This window comes from Erinaceus europaeus, chromosome 2 (assembly GCF_950295315.1).
Source record: "Erinaceus europaeus chromosome 2, mEriEur2.1, whole genome shotgun sequence".
Taxonomy (NCBI): domain Eukaryota; kingdom Metazoa; phylum Chordata; class Mammalia; order Eulipotyphla; family Erinaceidae; genus Erinaceus; species Erinaceus europaeus.
In genome coordinates, this window is record NC_080163.1 from 185,942,653 (window position 1) to 185,963,281 (window position 20,629).

Here is a 20,629-nt window from a genome sequence, read left to right on the forward strand (position 1 = left end):
TGGGATTGGAGTTTACTGGGTAAAGCCAAGGTGTCTTCCGAAGCCTTTGTACCAAGTGACACCTTCCCATCAGCACTTCCTGTTGCTCCACATCCCTGTCAACACTTTGCATTTTCAGACTTCATAGCTTTCTTTCCAATTTCGTGGATGGCAAGGTATTTCGTACTGTCTTTTGGGTTTTCTGTTTTGGAGTTCTGCTCATCTCTGGCCTCCGGCGGTACTGCAGTTTGAACCTAGAACCTTTGGTGTCACAGGCCTGAAGACTTTTTTGCATACCCAACTAGTCTTTTCTATGGTCTTAATGAGCATTTCCTTGAGGGTGAGCATGTTTTCAGGTGCTTACAAGCCACCAAGTCTGCAGTTGCTTGTTTCATGTCTTTCACCCCTGTTCCACTGGGTCAACAGTTGTTTATTTATAGGAGTTCTTTGTGTGCTCTGAGTGCTAACAGTTTGAGAGACAGCATAGTAAAACTGGTAAACTAGGTCCTAGATTCAAATCCTGATTCTGCAACTGACTGCAAAGTGCCATGCTTCTCTGCGCCTCAGTTTCCTCAGCTGTAAAATGTAAAATTACAGGAATCAGGAAGTAGTGCAGCAGGCTAAACACACATGGCGCGAAGCGCAAAGACCCACATAAGGATTCCAGTTTGAGCCCCCAGTTCCACACCTGCAGGGGAGCCACTTCACAGGCAGTGAAGCAGGTCTGCAGGTGTCTATCTTTCTCTCCTCCTCTCTCCATTTCTCTCTGTCCTATCTAACAATGACAGCATCAATAACAACAATAATAACTACAACAACAATAAAAACAACAACAAAGGCAACAAAAGGAAAATTAAATAAGTAAATAAATAAACAAATAGTTCTTTTAAAAAGTAAAACCAAAAGCCTTACCTCTTGCTATGAACTAAAAATGTGTGCCCCCCTCCCCCAGTGTTAGTGGTACTTTGGGGCAAATAAAGGAGAGAAGCCTGTGACCTCGAGGGCTGAGAACACAGTCAACAGATAGCGGGTAGTAAATGATGACCATGAAAGTGGCAAAAACAGAGATGACAGATGACCACAGAGCACTTACTAGGTGCCCCACTTCCCCCCCACCCCCCTTTTTTTCTTTATTGGGGAGGATTCATGATTTACAGTCAATAGTAAAATGCCATAGTTTGTACATGTGTAACATTTCTCAGTTTTCCACATAACAATTCAACCCCCACTAGGTCCTCCTGTGCCATCATGATCCAGGACCTGAACCCTCCCCCCAACTCCAGTCTTTTGCTTTGGTGCAATACACTAACATCAGTCCGAGATCTGCTTAGTGTTTTCCCTTCTGATTTTGTTTTTCAACTTCTGCCTGTGAGTGAGATCATCCCATATTCATCCTTCTCTTTCTGACTTATCTCACTTAACATCATTCCTTCAAGCTCTACCCAAGGTGAAGTGAAGAAGGTGAATTCACCACTTTTGATAGCTGAGTAGTATTCCATTGTATATATAGACCACAACTTAATCCAGCCACTCATCTGTTGTTGGACACCTGGGTTGCTTTCAGGTTTTGACTATTCCAATTTGTGCTGCTCTGAACATAGGTATACACAGATCTTTTGGATGGGTATGTTTGGTTCCTTAGGATATATCCCCAGGAGAGGAATTGCAGGGTCATAGGGTAGGTCCACTTCTAGCCTCCTGAGAGTTCTCCAGACTGCTGTCTTCAGGGGTTGAACCAATTTACATTCCCACCAGCAGAGCAGGAGGGTTCCTTTGACCCCACAACCTCTCCAGCATTTGCTGCTGTTACATTTTCTGACTGTGGGAATTGGCAATTCTAATGGAAGAAACTCCATTTTATTAGCCCCTGATATTTATTTATTTATTTATTTATTTATTTATTTATTTATTGAGGAGAGAGAAGCAGAGTATCACTTGGGCACATGTGATGTCAGGGATTGAACTCAGGACCTCATGCTTGAGATTCCAACACTTTATCCACTGTACCACCTCTCAGGCTGCTCCCACACTGAGAGTGGAAGACATTATAGAAAAACAAACTGCCATGTTTCTGATCTCTTGGAACCTATTGCTCCCATTTCTTTCAGTGACCCCAGCATCCTTTAGGGGAAATGACTGATCCACAGATGCTGAGACAAGTATGGGCAGGGAGGGTATCAGGGTCCAGGACCGGCACAGGTAGGAGCAGAGCCCCACTGTGGGTGGTTGAGGAGTTACACAGATAGAGAGAAAGGTGGAGAGAGACAGACAGTGAGGCATGCCCAAAATAAACAGACAGACACAGAGATACAGACCTAGAAAGAGAGCCAGAACCAAGGAAGCGACTCGGCATTAGAGCACAGGCCTTGCATGCGTGAGGCCCTGCACCCCATCCCTGACACCGCATAAAAATGAGAAAGACTGTGCAGAAGGGGTTCAGAGATGGATCACCCAGTAGAGCACACACTTAACCATGCACAAGGAACCAGGTTCAAGCACATGGCAAAGGAGAAGCTCCCCAAGAGGGAGAGGTGTGTGTGTGTGTGTGTGTGTGTGTGTGTGTGTGTGTGTGTGTGTGTGTGTGTGTGTGTGTGTGTCTTTCTTTCACCCTCTATCTGGAAAAAAAAATTATTCTGCTGGTAATGGTGGAGTCACTTGGAGTCACACAGACACAAAGACCCCAACAAAGGGGGCCTTGTGGTGGCACACCTGGTTGAGTGCACATGTTACCATGCACAAGGACCCAAATTCAAGCTCCTAGTCCCCACCTGCTGGGAGCGATGGGGGATTCTTAAGCCATGAAGCAGGTCTACAAGTGTCTATCTTCCTCTTTCCTTCCCTATCTCCCTCTCCCCTCTCAGTTATTCTCTGTCCTATAAAATAAAATAGAAAGAAAAGAAAAGGGGAAAATAACCACCAAGAGCAGTGGATTCTTTTTTTAAAAATTTTTTTAAATAATTACTTATTTATTTCCTTTTTGTTGCTCTTGTTGTTTTTATTAATGTCGTCATTGTTGGATAGCACAGAGAGAAATGTCGAGAGGAGGGAAAGACAGAGAGGGGGAGAGAAAGATAGACACCTGCAGACCTGCTTCACTGCCCGTGAAGCGACTCACCTGCAGGTGGGGAGCCGGGGTTCGAACCGGGATCCTTATGCCGGTCCCTGCGCTTTGCGCCACCTGCGCTTAACCCGCTGCGCTACCTCCCAACTCCCGAGCAGTGGATTCTTTGTGCTGGCCTCAGGTCCTATGATAGCCCTGGTGGCAAATAAATAAATAAATAAATAAATCCCCAACAGGGAGTCGGGTGGCAGTGCAGCAGGTCAAGCGCAGGGACCGGCGTAAGGATCCCAGTTCAAGCCCCCGGCTCCCCACCTGCAGGGGGTTCTCTTCACAGGCGGTGATGCAGGTCTGCAGGTGTCTGTCTTTCTCTCCTCCTCTCTGTCTTCCCCTCCTCTCTCCATTTCTCTCTGTCCTATCCAACAACGACGACAACAATAACTACAGCAATAAAACAACTAGGGCAACAAAAGGGAATAAATAAATTTTTTTAAAAAGTCCCAACAAAGCATTAGCATACACACCAGAGCAGTGCCCTGTGTGTCTTGATTTCTTCCTTTCTGTTTCTCTCTCTTTCTCTCTCTCTCCCTCCCTCCCTCCCTCTCTCCTGTGCACATGCAATCAGAGAGAGAAAGAAAAGGACCTTCAGGGATGGTGTAGTGGATAAAGTGTTGGACCCTCAAGCATGAGGTCTGTAGTTTGATCCCCAGCATCACACATGCAAGAGTGATCAGAGCAATGCTCTAGCTCTCTCTCTCATTAATAAATACATAATCCCCCCTCCCCGTTGCTGTTGTTGAGAGATGGTTTCAAAGAAAGAAGGTGGTAACACAGAGAGACACAGAGCCCAGTCTGCCCCCCCCACCCCCCGCCCACTGACCTCCTTCTGAGCACTCCCACAGTGCCCTCCTGGCTCAGCCCACCTGCTCTCCTGCTGCAGGCCAAGCCCATTAAGCTGCTGCCTTGGCCACAACTGAAGGCCCCACGCCCTGGGGAGGAAACCACTGAAGAGGCGTCCCTGATCCCTGTCACCCAAGCCATCAATTAATATTAACGAGAGAAGGCTCCTGCAGCCTGTGGACCCCCATCCGGGATTTAGCTGTGGGGTGGAGGGTAGGAGGCCCCACCCCCTGACTCAGGAGGTTAAAGGGCCCCGGGTCAGCCCCTAAGCCCAGTGTGTCCAGATGGCGTGTGGCAGCGGGAGAGTCACTATCCAGCTGGTGAACGAGGAGGCTGAGTCTGGAGCCCAAGGCCTGAAGCTCTTTCGGGGCCAGAACTATGAGGCAATCCGAGCAGCTTGCCTGGAGGAGGGGATCCTGTTCCGAGATCCCTACTTCCCTGCTGGTCCTGATGCCCTTGGCTATGACCTGCTGGGGCCAAACTCAGAGAAGGCCAAAGGAGTGGAATGGATGAGACCCCATGTAAAATGGGGCTGAGGGTCAAGGGGCAGGGGATTAGAGGCTGAGGGGGAGGGCTGGAAGGGGGAGATGAGGGCTTAGGTTTGGAGAAGAGAAGTCTGGAGGTTGGACTCCTAGGCCTAGGAGGGTGGACAGCTAGGTTCTGGGACTGAGGGGTGAGGGGTTGGGAAACTAGCCCTCTGCCTCTGAGGGAAGAAGGGCTGGAGAATGGACCTCTGGATTCTAGGTCTGAGGGAAAAAGGGGATGGGGAACTGGGTACTTGGATTCTGGATCTGAAGGGGGTAGGTGTCGGGGAACTGGACTTCTGCATTCTGAGTATGGGGAAGGAGGGACTGGAGAACAGACCCCTGGATTCTGGGTCTGAGAGAGGAGAGGGTTAGGGAATTGGACCCTGGGGTCTGAGGAAGGAGCAATTGGAAGTTGTAATTCCTGGGTCTGATGGGGTTGGTAGCTGGGTCCTGTGTCCCAAGGCAGAACAGCTGGGGAGCTAGAGTCTGAGGGAGGAGGGGCTGGAGATTGGAGCCTGGAATGTGAGGGAGAAGCAGGGGCTGACTGAGGGGTCTGGTCAGCTATGCTGGGTCCGGGGAGGCCCAGGGAAGCCCAATGCATGCTGACCCACTTTATAAGCCTCTGCCAGTGCTGGAGGCCCTCATTACCCACAAGCAAGGAGGGCAGGCAGGCGTCAGGCCTGAGGCCCAGCGGCTTCCTCCCTCCTTCCCTGGGGCTGAGGCCTAGCTTTTCCACCACCCCCAGGAGTTCTGCACCGAACCCCAGTTCATCTGTGAGGACATGAGCCGGACAGACGTGTGTCAGGGGAGACTGGGTGAGACCATGGGACCCTCTGGGGCCTCCCCCTCAACCCTGACAGTCCCTCCCCTCCCCGCTCCAGGGGTCTCGCCTCTTTCCATCCTCTCTCAGACAGGCCTCTCTTCCCAGGTAATTGCTGGCTACTGGCGGCCGCAGCCTCCCTCACACTCTACCCCCGCCTCCTGCGCCGGGTGGTCCCGCCTGGACAGGGCTTTGGAAGTGGCTATGCAGGGGTCTTCCATTTCCAGGTAAAACTTGCTTCCCAGTGGCTATGCCTCAGTTTCTCCAGTGGCAGTTCACGTGGCATTGGGACGGGCAAAGCAGGTGGAGGAGGAGGGAGATGGGCCCTGGCAGGGTAGAAGGCGGGAGGCCCAGCCCTGCCCCGTCTCTGGGCAGATCTGGCAGTTTGGCCGCTGGGTGGACGTCGTGGTGGACGACAAGCTGCCAGTGCGAGAGGGGAAGCTGATGTTCGTGAAGTCGGAGCAGAGGAACGAGTTCTGGGCCTCGCTTCTGGAAAAGGCTTACGCCAAGTGAGAAACCCCACACCCCCAGACCCTAGCACCTCATGAAGGTACAGCCAGCAGGTTGCAAGCCACAAGCCCCCCACCCCCCAACCCAAACTTCTGGGATCCTCTGGACACCCTGCCAAGGATCCCAAACCAAGACACAGCCCCCAGACCTGAATGCCACCCCATTCATTCCCTGAGGAACCCCATTCCCCCACCACTCCATCGCAAACAGTTCTATAGTGGGTGAGGGAGACATCATAATGGTTGTGCAATCAGACTCTCATGCCTGAAGCTCTGAGACCCCAGGTTCAATATCCCCCTATACACACCACCATCACCACTACCACCATAAACCTAAACTGAATAGTGCTCTGGAAGATAGAAAGGAAGGAAGGAAGGAAGGAAGGAAGGAAGGAAGGAAGGAAGGAGGGAGGGAGGGAGGGAGGGAAGGAAGGAAGGAGGGAAGGAAGGAGGGAAGGAAGGAAGGGAGGGAGGGAAAAGAAGGAAGGAAGGAAGGAAGGGGAAAGAGAAAAGAAAGATTAAAAAAAACTTTCTCCATTAGCTTTTCACGCAAGTCTTAGCAAAGCCCTCCAACACCCAAAATTTTCAAGAAGCCTGAAACCTTATACTTCAGGCCCTGGAGACGCTCATCTGGGGACTGTAATTTCATGCAATCTCTCCCAATCCATCCATACCTCAAAATAGTGGCTATCATTCCCAAACACTCATATCTTTGCTTTCATCTCATCCTGTGGGTCTGAAATTCTGACAAACTCCACAGAGATCACCCCCAAATTTGGCATCTCCCAGAGACTCCAGGTCTCAGACACAGCCCCTGCCCCTAGCGCTGAGAATTCTGAAAGAACCCCACCCCCAAATCACACACTCCTGGTGGCCCAGTTTCCAAGGGCCACCAGCGTGTGCCACTGTCCCTCACCATAAGAATCTGAAATCTGGGGGCCAGGCAGTAGTGTACCCAGCTGAGCACACATTTTACATGTGCAAGGACTAGGGTGTGAGCACCCACTCCCCACCTGCACGGGGGGTGGGGGGTGTCACAAGTAGTCAAGCAGGGCTGCAGGTGTTTCTCTTTTTCTCTCCCTCTCTCTCTCCCCCTCCCTTCTCAGTTTCTCTCTGTCCTACCCAATAAAATAGAAAGAAAAAAGGGAGGAAAAGTGGCCACTTGGAGTAGCGGATTCGTACTGCCATCACCAAGCCTGGTAGCAATAAAAAGTAAAATAATAATAATAATAATCTGAAATCATTAGGGATGCCCCCCCAGGACCCTACACCCTGAAAGGGAGGCCCCCCCACTCCTCAGGGCACTGTCTGAAATGCTGGGATATGGCTCTGACACCATCACCTCCCCACCTCCAACCTGTCCCCATAGGCTCCATGGCTCCTACGAGGTCATGCAAGGTGGTCACATGAATGAAGCCTTCGTGGACTTCACAGGTGGTGTGGGTGAGGTACTCTACCTTCGGCAGGACACCCCCGCCCTGAGCCTCTTCACCATCCTGCGCCACGCCTTGGGCAAAGAGTCCCTGGTGGGGGCCACTGCCCTGGTAAGAGGGCTGGATTTCCTGGAAGCACTGTCCCTCTAGGCTACAAAGCGCCCCCTACTCACTTCCCTCCCCCCACCCAGCTGCAGATAGTTCCCTGTAGGTTTTGTTTTATATATATATGATCCTTTCTGAAAATATTCAGCAAAAGTCATAAGATAGATTTTCATGGGTTCAACTTAGGTCATGTGTTCATTTGTAACTCAGCACACAGTCATTCATTGACTGGGTCTGATTCATTCATTTCTTCTTTGACTTAAGGCTCTACTCAGTCACTGTCTCTTTTATGCAATCTAAAGAGAAACAAGAGCATAGTCACTGTCTCTTTTTTAATATATTTATTTAGAGCTGGGGAGTTAGCATAATGATTCTGCAAAAAGAATCCCATGTCTGAGACCTCCGGAGGTCCCATATTCAATCTCCAGCACCACGAAAAACCAGAGCTAGGTAGTGCTTGCTCCTTCTCTTCTCTCTCTCTCCTCTCTCTCTCTCTCTCTCTTTCTTCTCTCTTTCTCCCCTCCCTCACTCTCTATCCCTGTATTTCTCTCATTAAGTAAAATATATTTAAAATATGTTATTGATTTATTAACACAAGGGAGGGCCTCACAACCTCCCTCCTCCCCCAGAGTGATCGGGGCGAGTACCGCACAGAAGAAGGGCTGGTGAAGGGCCACGCCTACTCAGTCACAGGCACACACAAGGTGGGTGTCCCCCTCAGGAGGACTGGAGTTGGGGGGGCAGGCACTTCCCCCTGACCACCTGGCCCCACCCTCAGGTGTCACTGGGCTTCACCAAGGTGCGGCTGCTAAGGCTAAGGAACCCCTGGGGTCGCATAGAATGGACCGGAGCCTGGAGCGACAGGTGGGCCGGGCCTGGGGCGGGTGGGGAGCAGCCCTGTCCACATACCCCTCACCTCTGTGTCTCCCCAGCTGCCCACGTTGGGATGTGCTCCCCACTGAGTGGAGGGAAGCCCTGCTGGTAAAGAAGGAGGATGGAGAATTCTGGTGAGGGGCAGGGGCCCAGCCTGGGGAGGGGCACCAAGCTGGGGTAGGGGGAGGTGAACTGGCTCCTGCTGAGGGGAGGCAGAGGGAGAAGTTCAAGGGGAGACCAGCAGATGGGATGGGAAGCAGCTAACAATATTGTCTGGGGAGGTCTGTATTGGGCCCTTAGTGGGGGGCCTTTCTGAGGACTGGGAGGAAGACAGCTAGAAAGCCCTGACTAGGGTCATCTCCACAGGCATGGAGTTCTGAAGGTACTCAGGATATTATAGGCATGGAGTCAGGGGCTTATGATTTGGGAGGTCACCTGGGGCCATGAGATTGGGGAGACCTGTGCTTAGGAGGAGGGCAGGGGGCGGGGCTGACTGTTGACTGCCATGCAGGATGGAGCTACAGGACTTCCTCCGGCACTTCACCACCATCCAGATCTGCTCACTGAGCCCGGAGGTGCTGGGCCCGAAGCCTGCGGGAGGCGGCTGGCACATCCATACCTTTCAAGGCCGCTGGGTGCGTGGCTTCAACTCGGGTGGGAACCAGCCTGGTGCAGGTGAGGCTCAGGGAGGGGTCCTGGGAGACGGGGGTGGGGGGTGTATGTGCCAGGGATAGGGGAATGGGGGAGGCATTCCGGGGTGTTCTATTTCTTTCTCTTCTACCAGACACCTTCTGGACCAACCCCCAGTTCCGGCTGACACTGTTGGAGCCTGATGAGGAGGAGGAAGACGACGATGATGATGGGGCTCGAGGCCGCCTGCCCAAGTGCACAGTCCTCCTGTCACTTATTCAGCGCAACCGCCGGCGCCTAAGGGCTGAGGGCCTCACCTACCTCACCGTGGGCTTCCACGTGTTCCAGGTGTGCCCCCAGGTTGGGTGGAGGCATAGGGGGAGTGGGATAGGGGGGGGCAGAGGGAATGGAGAGGGAGTTGGGGATCAGGGAGGGACTAAGGGGATAGGTAGGACCTGGAGAAAAACTGAAGGCTCCTAGCAAAGGAGTGGGGGCTCAGAATGGAGTCAGAGAGGAGCCAGAGAGATAGATAGCTCATCTGGGAAGGTGCCTGCCTTGCCATAGGCTTGGCCCAGGTTCAAGCCCCCGCAGAGTACAAGGCTAGAGCACTGTGACACAGGGAGAAGCTTCCTGTCATGATGTCTCTCCTTGATCAGAAAAAAGTGGCCCAGAAGCTCAACCTATAAAGCATTGAACTTGGATGCCTGAGGTTTCAGGTTCAAGCTGAAGCACTTCATGTACCAGAATGGTGTTCAGGCTTGTCTCTCTCCCTCTCTGTGTCATGTCACTCTCCATCTCTCTCTCTCTCTCTCTCTCTCTCTCTCTCAACCAGTAGAATGTGGGACGCTTGATACTTGAAGCTCCTCATTGGAGTGTCACATATATCAGTGGTGCCCTGGTTTTGTCTTTTTAAAAATAAGTTCTGTTTTATCTTTATTGATTTAGGATAGAGACAGAGAAATTGAGACAGAAGTGGGAGATAGAGACACCTACAGCATTGCCTCACCACTCCTGAAGCTTCTCCTCTGCAGGTAGGGACCGGGACTCCCTGGTCCTTGAGCACTATCATGTGTGGGCTCAACCAGGTGCACCACCACTACTGTCCACCCCTCTCTTTTTTCCTTTTCTCTTTTCTTGCCCACTCTCTCAATGGGAAGATCTAATATAAAATAAATATAAAAAAGCCATAGTGGCCTAGAAGGTGGTGTAGCAGAGAAAGCACTGGACACCCAAGCATGAAGTCCAAAAATTCAGTCCTTGGCCTCCCATGTGCCAGAGTTATGCTTTGGTTCCCATTCTCTCTCTCTCTCTCTACCATACACATACCTCCATCACAAATAAACATTTTCTAAATGGGGATTATTTTAAAATATAATAAATCATATATTTTTCTAGGGCTGGGTGGTGGTGCACCCAGTAAAGTACACACTAAGAGTGGAGCAATGCTGCAGGTATCTCTCTTCTTTGTCTCTCTGTCACACCCCTCTATTTAAAATATATATATATAATATACATACTATATATAATGCATATAATAAAGGGCGGAGGGGGCTGAGCATCAGGAAGGGGGCCAAGGTGCAGGTAAGGAACTTGAATGCTAGATGATGCAGGTGTGTGTGTGGGGGGGGTCTGCCAAGGATCAGGAAAGGCTGGAACAGAGAATAAGAGACAGGGAATTCACAGAATTGGGACGGAAAGAAGAAAGGAATGGGTGTGAGGTGTGCCCCCCAAATTCGCCAGGCCCTAACTAGCCTTGTCTTCCTTCTTGCAGATCCCAGAGAAGGTGGGTGTCAGCGGGGTACTGGAGGGGTGTGGGCCTGGAATGTGCCTCTCATGACCACGCCCCCACTCTTGGCCACTTCCCATTCCCTGGTCACACCCCTGCTCATAGCCACGCCTCGCCCGGAGCCACGCCTCCCGCTTATGGTCAGCCTCCCCCCACCTCCTGGTCACACGCCGCTCGTCGTAGCCACGCCCCACCCACGGCCACACCTCCACTCGTAGTCACGCCCCCACTCGTGGCCACGCCCCCACTCGTGGTCACGCCGCACCCCCTCCCCAGATGGTGGAGCTCTGGGACTCCCCGCACAGCCGCGAGCTCCTGCCCCAGCTGCTACGCGCCGACCGCTCGCACTTCTGCGCGCGCCGCGACGTGAGCCGCCGCTGCCGCCTGCCGCCCGGACACTACCTGGTGGTGCCCTGCGCCGCGCGCACCTGCGACGAGGCCGACTTCACGCTGCGCATCTTCTCCGAGCGCCGCCACACTGCCGTGTGAGCCAGGCAGCCCCCTGCCACCTGTGGGACCAAATTCCCGCCAATCCCCGTGACCACACTCTGCTCTCGCTCGTGGTCACGCCCCCACCCGTGGCTACGCCCCATACGCGAACACGGCCCCCTCTGTGGCCACGCCCAATATATATGGTCACGCCCCTGTACGCGGCCACGCCCCATCCATGACCACGCCCCCGGCTCGGCCCCGGGGTCCCGCCCCCCACACCAGTGGTGTGAGTAGCCCGCGCCCCTCTATTTGCAGCGAGATCGACGACGTGATCAGCGCCGACCTGCGCGCCTTCACGGTGAGGGGCGCCTGGGGCTGGGCAGTGCTGGAGGGGAAGGGTCTGGGCGATGCTAACCTCCCCCATATCTTGCAGGTCCCCTACACTCCCCTGGGGCTCGGCTTGGAGCTGCTGTTCCAGGAGCTGGCAGGAGAGGTGACGGGCTGGGAGGGGGACAGGAGGGAGCGAGACTTCAGGCCAGGCCCCTCAGGGCTCTTTTTTTTGGGGGGAGGGGTAGGTAGAGGGAAAGAGGAGGTAAGAGAGAAAGAGAGAGACACCTGCAGTCCTGCTTCACCATTCGTGAAGCTTCCCCCCTGCAGGTGGAAAGTAGGGGCTCAAATCCAGGTCCTTGTTCACTGTAATGTGTGCGCTTAACCAGGTGCACCAGCACCGCGGCCTGGCCCCTCCACCCCCACCCCGTTACTCCCAGTGCTCACTGCCCTTTCCTGCCCCCAGGCCTTTGTTGAGACTGTCCCTCAGCCTGGACCACTCCCTCTCCCTCCCTTCACACCTCTCAGCTTAGTCTTCTCTTATTCACATTTTTGTCAGTGCACTCACTGCTCAGCTCAGGCTTATGGGGGTGCCAGGGATTGAACCTGGGGTCTCTGAGACCTCAGGCATGAAAGTCTGTTGCATAAAGCACTGCTATTTCCAAGATCCCCTCACAAAAATAAATAAATAAATTTATTTGGGGCCAGGGAGACAGCACAAAGTTGATGCAAAAAGACTTCCATGACTGAGACACTCTGAGGTTTCAGGTTCAATTCCCAGCGCCACCATAAGCCAGAATTGAGCCGTGTTCTGGGATGTGTTCTCTCTCTCTTCCTCCTCTTCTCTCTTTCTCTCTTTGTGTGTGTCTTCTATATCTCTTGGTCTCATTAAAATAATTTTAAAGATATCTATTTTATGGTTTTTTTTTTTTTTTAAGAGAGTTTCACATGAGCTAGGGAGAGTGAGAATGTGTCTGTCGCCTAATGGATAAGGCATCTGACTTCAGATCAGAAGACAGAGAGGGAGAAGCCTGAGTACCACTCTGCTACATGCAGTGTGGGGGGATCAAATCAGGAACCTCAGATATGAGTCCAGTGCTCTACCAGTTGACACATTTCCCCAGTCACAGGTCTCAGCCTTCCAATGAGCTTCTCCTCGAGATGGAGGCAGAGGGGCTCTCATGGTTCAGCCATTATCTGCTGCAGACCTGACTGTTCAGTGGCCTCTCCTTCCTGGATCATGGAGCACGTTCGTTCTCTCTGCTATGTCCCCAGTACAAGCCAGCACCACTCCTTGGGTGCCCCCAAGATTTTTGCTTTGTGACTGCCTGGATGAATAGCCTCACATCCCACTCTCTCCCTAACCAGGAGGAAGAACTCAGTGCTTTTCAGCTTCAGATGTTATTAAGCATTGCCCTAGAGCCTGGTGAGTCAGGGGCCAGAGCAAACCCCATGCCTCCACCCTCCCCATGTATTAATTCATTAAAAAAAAAAAAATTGGTTGAGCTGGTGAAATAACTCAGATAGTGCACTTATTTGCCATGTAAATATCTCAGGTTTGAGCCCAGCCCCCACCACATTGAAGGAAGCTTTTACTCTCTTTCTCTGCCTGTTTTTATCTAAAAAAGATTAAAAAAAAAAAAAGTATAAGAGAGCGAGCAGAGAAAAAGGAGAGAACCAAGAACCAGAGTATCACTCTGGCACGTGGGGATTCAACTCAGGACCTCATATGCTTGAGTCCAATGCTGTATCCATTGTGCCACTTCCTGGGCCCCATATGTTAATTCGTGATGTGAACCCTGGGTGGGGTTTGGGGGGGAGCTGGGCCTCTGAGCTCAGCCTGCCAGTGTTTCCTGTGGCTGGGTCCAGGGTCAAGGCCACATTCACTGAGAGGGAAGGGCAGGCAAGTCAGCTTTCTGGATTAAGCTCCAGATCTGCTAACTTCTGCTGGCAGTCAGCTGACTCTCAAGACCTCCATTTCTGTAAGACTGGAACAGCGCCTGCTGGCTTTCTGTGGTGGCAGGAAGTGCTGGGGTTTTTGGCTTTTTCTTTCCTGTAGCCAGGACGCATCACCAGATTCCCAGAGAAATTGGGCTCAGGACCTGTGAGCATCTGCTGCGGTGTTTTGGGGTACCTGGTGGGGCTAGGCCGGGGTAGGAATGACTGGGGGAAGCCTGAGGGGAGGGTCGGGGTTCTCTGCTCTCCTTCTGAGAACCTTGTTTTTGACCAGACACTCCACCCCCAGTATGGCCGAAGCCTGGCCTTCCACCAATTCCAGCAGCTCTGGGGGCACCTCCTAAAATGGCAGGTGAGGTGTGGGTATCTCCCTGGAGGCTGCTCTTCAGGCTCCTAGGGGCCTCTGGGAGGGGGAGTGGCAACTGGTCCACCCACTATACCTTGTACCAGGGACCCTCCGGGAATGCTAATTAGTCCAGGGATCAAAATGATTGGACCCCAAGATCTTGTTTGGAGGGTCTGGCAGGGCACTAGTCAGGGTCCTCCTTTGCCATTTGGGGTGCAGCTATGGGAGGGAGACAGAGCAGTGAACAAGCAAGGAGACAGAGGCCCATCCAGTCCGATCAGCTGCTACCAGTGAGGTGCCTGAGGTCACAGCCAAGTAACCCTCACATCCTGGGGTCAGACTGCTTGGGATCCTACCTCCCAGCTCAGCCCCTTCCGGGCTGTGTGACCCCATCAAAGGCCCTCCCCATTGAGGGGCCTCTGCTTGTCTGCCAGAGGGAGGCAGTCATTCCGGAGAATCTGCAGGAAATGGGCAAGGTCTCCCCACACTAATAATGAAAAAGCCCTCCCTAAGCCCTTTGTGGCTAGTCTCAGCTTGTCCTCACCACAAGGACTATCACTATCCTTTATTATTATTTTATATTTTGCTACTAGGTTATCACTAGGACTCTGTGCCTATATGACTCTCCTATACCTGGTGGCTTCTTTTTTTTTTTTTTCTGCCTCCAAGGTTATTGCTGGGGCTTGGTGCCTGCAATACAATTCCACTGCTCCATGTGGTCCAGGAGGTGGCGCAGTGGCTAAGGCACTAGACTCTCAAGCATGAGGTCCTGAGTTCAATCCCTGGCAGTACATGTACCAGAGTGATGTCTGGTTCTTTCTCTCTCTCCCCTATCTTTCTCATAAATAAATAAACAAAATCTTTAAAAAAAAAAAAAAAAAACAATTCCACTGCTCCTGTCGCCATTGTTTCAATTTTTTTGGATAGGACAGAGAATTTGAGAGGGGAGAGGAAGATAAGAGAGGGAGAAAGATAGATACCTGCAGACCTGCTTCACCACTTGTGAAGCATTCCCCCTGCAGGTAGGGAGCCAGGGACTCAAACTGGGGTCCTTGCACTTCATACTATGTGCACTAAACCTGGCACACCACCACCCACCCACCCACCTTTTTTTCCCCCCATATTTTTGTGATTAATAGTAGGTTTACAAAACTGTAAGATTTCAGTGTATAAGTTTTACACCACACCTACAACCAAAGTTTTTTTTTTTTTTTTTGAGGGTAAAAAAAGTGGGAAAGACAGAAGGATAGACACCTCTAACACTGCTCCTCTGCTCATGATGCTTCCCTTCTTTAGGTGGGGACCCAGCGCTTGAACCCAGGTCCTAGAGCATAGTGATATGTGTGCTTTCTACTGGCTGAGCCACCACTTGGCTCCTATTCTCATTGTTTTAAATGTATATATGTATTTTGGATAAAATTTAGAAATGAAAATTGAGAAGGAAAGGAGAGGGAAAGAGGGAGGAGAGGGAAAGGAGAGGTAAAGAGGGGGGAGAGACGGAGACCCCCAGCACCGCTTCACCACTCATGAAGATTTCCCCCTGCAGGTAGGGAGGGGGATGGGGCTTGAACCCCAGCCCTTGCCTGTTTAGCATGTTGAGAAGCCTGGGGGTGACACTGATTGATACCTTCCCCCTCACTGCACAGGCCACCTTTGACAAGTTTGACGAGGACTCCTCAGGAACCATGAATTCCTGTGAGCTGAGGCTGGCACTGATTTCGGCAGGTGAGACAGGCTGAGGAGATGAGGGTGGGGGTGGGGGTGTCACAGGGACAGGGCTGCTGCCCCTTTTCCCTGTTGCTTTGCTCAGAGCCCTAGGTTCCCAGGAACTCAGCTTTGGTTGAAATCCTGACTCTGTGGGTGGCCCTGGCATGTGCTTTCAACTCCTGGAGCCCGGTTTCCCTCCCAGAAAAAAATGGAATGAAAATGGCTGCAGGGGTGGAGCTGAGGGCTTAGGGTGGAGGAGGGGGCTATGGAATGAACCCACAGGGCCTGGGGCTTGGCGAGCGAGGCAGCCTCCCTGGTACATAGTGAAGCTTCAGAGAGAAATCCAGAAAGAAGGTGGGAGGCTTCTGCCAAGAGGCTGGGTGCTTCCAGGAGAAGCAGAGCAGCCCCCGTCCATTTGTGTGGGGGACAGAGGGTGCCAGCCAAGCAACAGAACCAGAGAGCTAAGCTTTCATGGGGAGGCAAAGCAGGTGGCCACACTGGGAGAGCGGGGACAGGCAGTGGCGCACCTGATAGAGCACACACATTAGCATGCTCAAGGGACCGGCTTCCAGATGCCCCCCCCCCCCCCCCCCCCCCCGTCCCCACCAGCACGGGAGAAGCTCCACATGTGGTAGAGCCATGCTGCAGGTCTCTCTCTTTCCCTCTCCCCCATCTCAATTTCTTTCTATCAAAAGCAACAAAGTTAGGAGCAGTGGGTTTGTTGTACAGGCACTGTTTACTTGCCACCAGTGTTACTCCCCAGCAGAAACACTGGTGGCAAGAAAAAAAAAGTCCAAATAGAAAGAAAAGTAGAGGGTCGGGAGACAGCATAACGGCTATACAGACTTTCATTCCTGAAGCTCCAAGGTTCAATCCCCTGCACCACCGAAAGCCAGAGCTTAGCAGTGCTCTGGTCTCTCTCTCATTAAAATATATTTAAAAAAATAGAGTGTGGAGGCTGGTCCAGATATAGAACTCCCAGGACCCAACCCCCACCCCAGGGCTTATCTGGCAGTAAGGAGTAAGATTTGGGGAGACAGGAAGCTGAGGTGACTTGTAGCCCAGTGTCTGAGGGACCAAGGGGGATCCCACAAGACATATATGCAGATAGAGAGATGAAAAGACAGTGACAGAGCCCCAGACAGGCAAGAACTAAATACCAGGTTGTCAGAAAAGCTATGATGTATTTTTCTATGCAAAAATGCATTATGGCTTTTCTGACAATCCAGTAGGAAAGGACTGTACTGAACGTTTGTTTCCTCAGCTGAGCACTCAGTGTATGGCTGATGTTGTTATAGGCAGAAAGAAACAACTGAGAAAAGTGTTCCTGGGAAGCTGGTGCAAGGCAGACAATGAACAAGTAGATTAATCTCAGTCAGATTATCTACTAGAATTTGCCATGATAGCAAAGGGTGTAAAAGCCTTCCCGTAAGAAGGAAGCACCAGTGCAAAGGTGCTGGGCTGGGATCAGTTTGGTGTGTTGAAGAGAGGGCACAAGTGTGGAAGCCCAGTGAGTGTGTGTGTGTTGGGGGGGGGTCGTCTATTGTTTTTCTCTTTTTAATCATTTATCCACTGATTGTAGAGAAGCAGGAATCCAGAAGGGGAAGACAGGGAGAGATACTTGCAGTAAAAGCCCCCCTCCCAACCCACCAGCAATTGGGGTCCAGGGTTTTGAACCCAGGCCCTTTGTGCATTGTAATATGTGTGCCCAACTCCCTTATCCTTTGTTTCTTCAAACTTATTTAATTACCAGCGCACTATCCAGCTCAGGCTTATGGTAGTGCTAGGGACTGAACCTAGGACTTTCTTTGCCTCAGGCATGAAAGTCTTTTTGAATAACCAGTATGCTATCTCCCTAGCCTTTTTTTTTTCTTTTAAGATTTATTATTTTTTTAAATCTTTTTTTTTTAAAGATTTTATTTATTTACTGATGAGAAGGATAGGAGGAGAGAGAGAAGGAACATGTCCAGACATCACTCTGGTACATGTGCTGCCAGGACATGTGAACTCAGGACCTCACACTTGAGAGTCAAGTGCTTTATCCACTGCGCCACCTCCTGGACCACTTTTTAAAGATATATATATATATGTTTTACTTATTATGTATGAGAGAACTTCACACAAAGCAAAGAACCAGAGCCCCATTTTGGCACATACAGTGCTGTGAACCTCATGTATAAAAAAAATTCAGTATTTCCCCAGTTGAGCCATTTCCCCAGCTGCTGTTTATTTATGAGAGAGACAAATAGAGCATTAGGACCAGCAGAAGGATCCCGGTTCGAGCCCCCAAATGATTTTTGGTTTATTTATTTATTTTCCCTTTTGTTGCCCATCATTAACTGTTGCTATTGCTGCCGTTATTGTTGAATAGGACAGAGAGAAATAGAGAGAAGAGGGGAAGACAGAGGGGAGAGAAAGAGAGATACCTGCAGACCTGCTTCACCGCCTGTGAAGCGACTCCCCTGCAAGGTAGGGAGCCGGGGGCTCGAGCCGGGATACTTACTCCAGTCCTTGGCACTTGGCCATTTCCTTCAAAGATGGGAATTCCAGAGGGAGAAGCTAAGAGGCTCCTGGCCCCTTCGCAGGCCCTCCACGTTCCAGTGGAACTGACAAAAATGTCTGGCTACACAGAAACATCCTCCAGAATATAGCTCAGTGGGTAAGGCACATACCTTGCCACATGCCTCAGCATCCCATAGAAATTCCAGGGCACGTGGTGCTGTAGTCACTCCCTGAGTGAAAAGGTGGCCAAGAGCAGTGGAATCACACATGTGCTCCAAAAGAAAAAAAAAAAAAAAAGTATGTATGTATGACATTTTTTTTTCTATGCAAAAATGCATCATGACTTTTCCGACAGTCTAACATAGATTCCCAGTGGCCTCTGGCAGAATTTCAAGAATGTAGCTGACATACCCATGTCATGTACCAAGCACCGGACATAAAAACACTCACACAACCTCATGGGGTATCAGACGGGCACAGTCCCCACCTAATAGATGAAGGCACTGAGGCCCAGAGATATGAAAGGCCTGTTCCCTAATTCTGGATGAGGCAGGGCTGGGAGTGGAGGGGTGGAAACAGGCCTCCGAGGAGCCAGTTTCTTCTGGAGTCGATAGCTCTGAGGCTGGGGTTCACAGCTGCAGCCTCCCCACCCCCCCCAGGCTTCCACCTGAACAACCAGCTGACCCAGGCCCTTACAAGCCGATACCGGGACAGCCGTCTGCGAGTGGACTTCGAGCGTTTTGTGTCCTGCGTGGCTCAGCTCACCTGCATCTTCTGTAAGTCACCGCTGGCTCGGGTGTGCTGGGGAGGGGTCTTGAAGGGCAGAGGCCTGGGTGGGGTAATCATCCTGCCCCACTCCCCACAGGCCACTGCAGCCAGCACCTGGATGGAGGTGAGGGGGTCATCTGCCTGACCCACCGCCAGGTGAGCCTGGGCAGGAGGAAGGTGGTTCAGGGAAGCCTGGGCAGCCTCTCCGAGCCCCCTGCCTCACGCCCTCTGCCTTCTCTCCTACAGTGGATGGAGGTGGCCACCTTCTCCTAGGACCTCTGGCCGAGGGCACCTGTCTTCAGCTCCCACTTCCCCCCTCCCGAAACCTGGATCAGGGCTGAAATTATAAGGAGGGGGAGTTACCCTCCTCCAACCCCGCCACCTCCTTGCCTGGCACAGGGGCCGAGGCCCTGGCATCAAGCAGCACGCCACCATGGGGCAACCAGCAAGTTACTGCATCTTTGCTGCACTCTCCTCCCCTCCTGCAGGGAAGGTGACACCCCTGTTGTTGTGGGGCAGCACCCAGCCCTGAGGGGTCCCCATAGCACTGTTTTGACCTTCCCACCACACCATTCTGGGAAGAAGCATCCTACCCTGGGTCTCCTAAGAAGCGGAACGCTGAGACAGGAGAGAGAGAAACAGAGGACGCTGTAGGAATACTTCTTAAAAATATTACGCGCTTTATTATCTTGTCCCCAGAAGGGTGGTTTATCCAGAAACCAAGAAAAAAATAATAATAATCAGAATAAACTCAAAAAGACATGGAGGGGAATAAAACCATCGACTAAAAGGCAGCCAGGCCAGCAGCCCACCCTCCATACCCCTGGAGGGCCCCCAGAGACCTACACCCTACAACAACAGACAACAGACAGAGAGATTGGGCAGGGGAGTAAATCAGCTATGACTTCATTATGAGAGCAAGAGGCAGCAAAGATATGTTGCTAGGTGGATATATATTTATATAATAAATCCGTAAGTTAATAAAGTAAATAGTAATCCTCTGGAAATTTTTTAATAGGCTTTTTATGGATTTTTTTTCTTTTTCTTTTTTATTATTTATTTATTTATTTTGGTCCTAGAAAATCTGAGATATGCAGGTTCAGACAAAGCAAGATGGGGGTTGGCGGGGGGTGTGGGGCAGCTGGGGGCAAGAGGTGACTTTGCCCAGCTGCGCTCCCTTGCAGCAGAAAATGGGATGCCAAGCCACAACCCCCATAGCAGTGGCCAGTGGGAGGTGGGGTTGGAGGGCAGGGTCCTCTTTCCTGGTGGGTAGCTGTGGCGCCCTCTACTGGACCCATCGCAAGCCGGGGCAGTTCCTGGCTCCTGGACAAGGCACATAGGGCTTTGGCCTGGATGTGGGAGGCCACAGAGGGACCTCAGGGAGGTGGGAGCGGGAGGGGACACACACACACACAAGGTGTGCAGGGTGTTCCCGGGGATGGGAGGGGGACCTGTTTTGCAGTGAGAATCCACCGTTCCCTCCACGGAGTTTAAAAAACAAAGCAAAAACAACATATCATTTATATTTACCAGACCAAAGCGCTGACCCCCAAGTCTCCCCAACCCCTTAAGGGAGGGAAAGGCGGGGGGGCGGGCACCTCCTGGCCAGCAAAGAGAGAGGAAGAGAGCCGGCCCCAGCCCCTCCCTGCCCACCCCCCCGCCCCCCCCAAGGACAACAGAGAGGACTTTGCATAGATACAGAGTCAGAGGAGGGTGGCAGGAGGATCCCCGTGGCCCCACCGGGAGGCCGGAAGGGGGTGTCAGGTCAGGCTCTCTGAATGTGGCGGGGGCCTCACAGGTCGCTCTCGCCGTACAGGGCTGTAGAGAAGGACTTGTAGTCCAGGGCACCGGGCACAGCGTCAGGGCCCTGGTAAGGCGCCATGCGGGCGATGCAGTACTCGGCCTGGTCAGGCGGCAGCTCTCTCCGCAGCTCCTCGGCTGTGATGAAGTTCTGGGGGGACAAGGAGGGAC

The 20,629-nt window shown here is 51.9% G+C and overlaps 2 protein-coding genes across 10 annotated transcripts in view; one reads left to right on the forward strand and one right to left on the reverse strand.

Annotated features, from left to right (window-relative positions):
* The first annotated feature begins 4,217 nt into the window (after positions 1–4,217).
* On the forward strand, positions 4,218–19,668 carry CAPN12 (calpain 12). 4 transcript variants are annotated; one of them, XM_060185853.1, is made up of 20 exons: positions 4,218–4,458; positions 5,210–5,279; positions 5,393–5,511; positions 5,660–5,793; positions 7,163–7,337; positions 7,961–8,035; positions 8,110–8,195; positions 8,264–8,338; positions 8,716–8,879; positions 8,989–9,194; positions 10,897–11,105; positions 11,368–11,410; positions 11,486–11,545; positions 12,748–12,805; positions 13,439–13,509; positions 13,610–13,687; positions 15,328–15,406; positions 18,550–18,666; positions 18,756–18,814; positions 18,905–19,668. In XM_060185853.1, exons 1-20 carry the CDS (start codon positions 4,222–4,224, stop codon positions 18,929–18,931), a joined length of 2,142 nt encoding a protein of 713 aa, XP_060041836.1. In that variant the 5' UTR covers positions 4,218–4,221; the 3' UTR covers positions 18,932–19,668. The 4 variants fall into 4 exon arrangements, 2 of the variants coding, with proteins under 2 accessions (XP_060041836.1, XP_060041837.1); XM_060185854.1 differs by having other exon boundaries at positions 7,163–7,319; XR_009548350.1 differs by lacking the exons at positions 18,756–18,814; positions 18,905–19,668 and having other exon boundaries at positions 13,439–13,483; positions 18,550–18,620.
* ACTN4 (actinin alpha 4) overlaps positions 19,316–20,629 on the reverse strand; it is an 85,981-nt gene continuing 84,667 nt past the window's right edge. For all 6 annotated transcript variants that reach the window (XM_016193124.2, XM_007534435.3, XM_007534433.3 and 3 more), the window contains one exon: positions 19,316–20,609. In XM_016193124.2, coding sequence (XP_016048610.1) covers positions 20,451–20,609 — 159 coding nt within the window. In that variant the 3' untranslated portion in view covers positions 19,316–20,450. The remainder of the gene's footprint in view (positions 20,610–20,629) is intronic.

Coding starts and splice junctions, on each gene's coding strand:
- CAPN12 (XM_060185853.1), top strand. CDS start 4,222: ATGGCGTGTGGCAGCGGGAGAGTCACTATCCAGCTGGTGAACGAGGAG. Junction 7,338..7,960: donor TGGTGGGGGCCACTGCCCTG/GTAAGAGGGCTG, acceptor CTCCTCCCCCAG/AGTGATCGGGGCGAGTACCG. Junction 12,806..13,438: donor AAGCATTGCCCTAGAGCCTG/GTGAGTCAGGGG, acceptor TCTTTCCTGTAG/CCAGGACGCATCACCAGATT.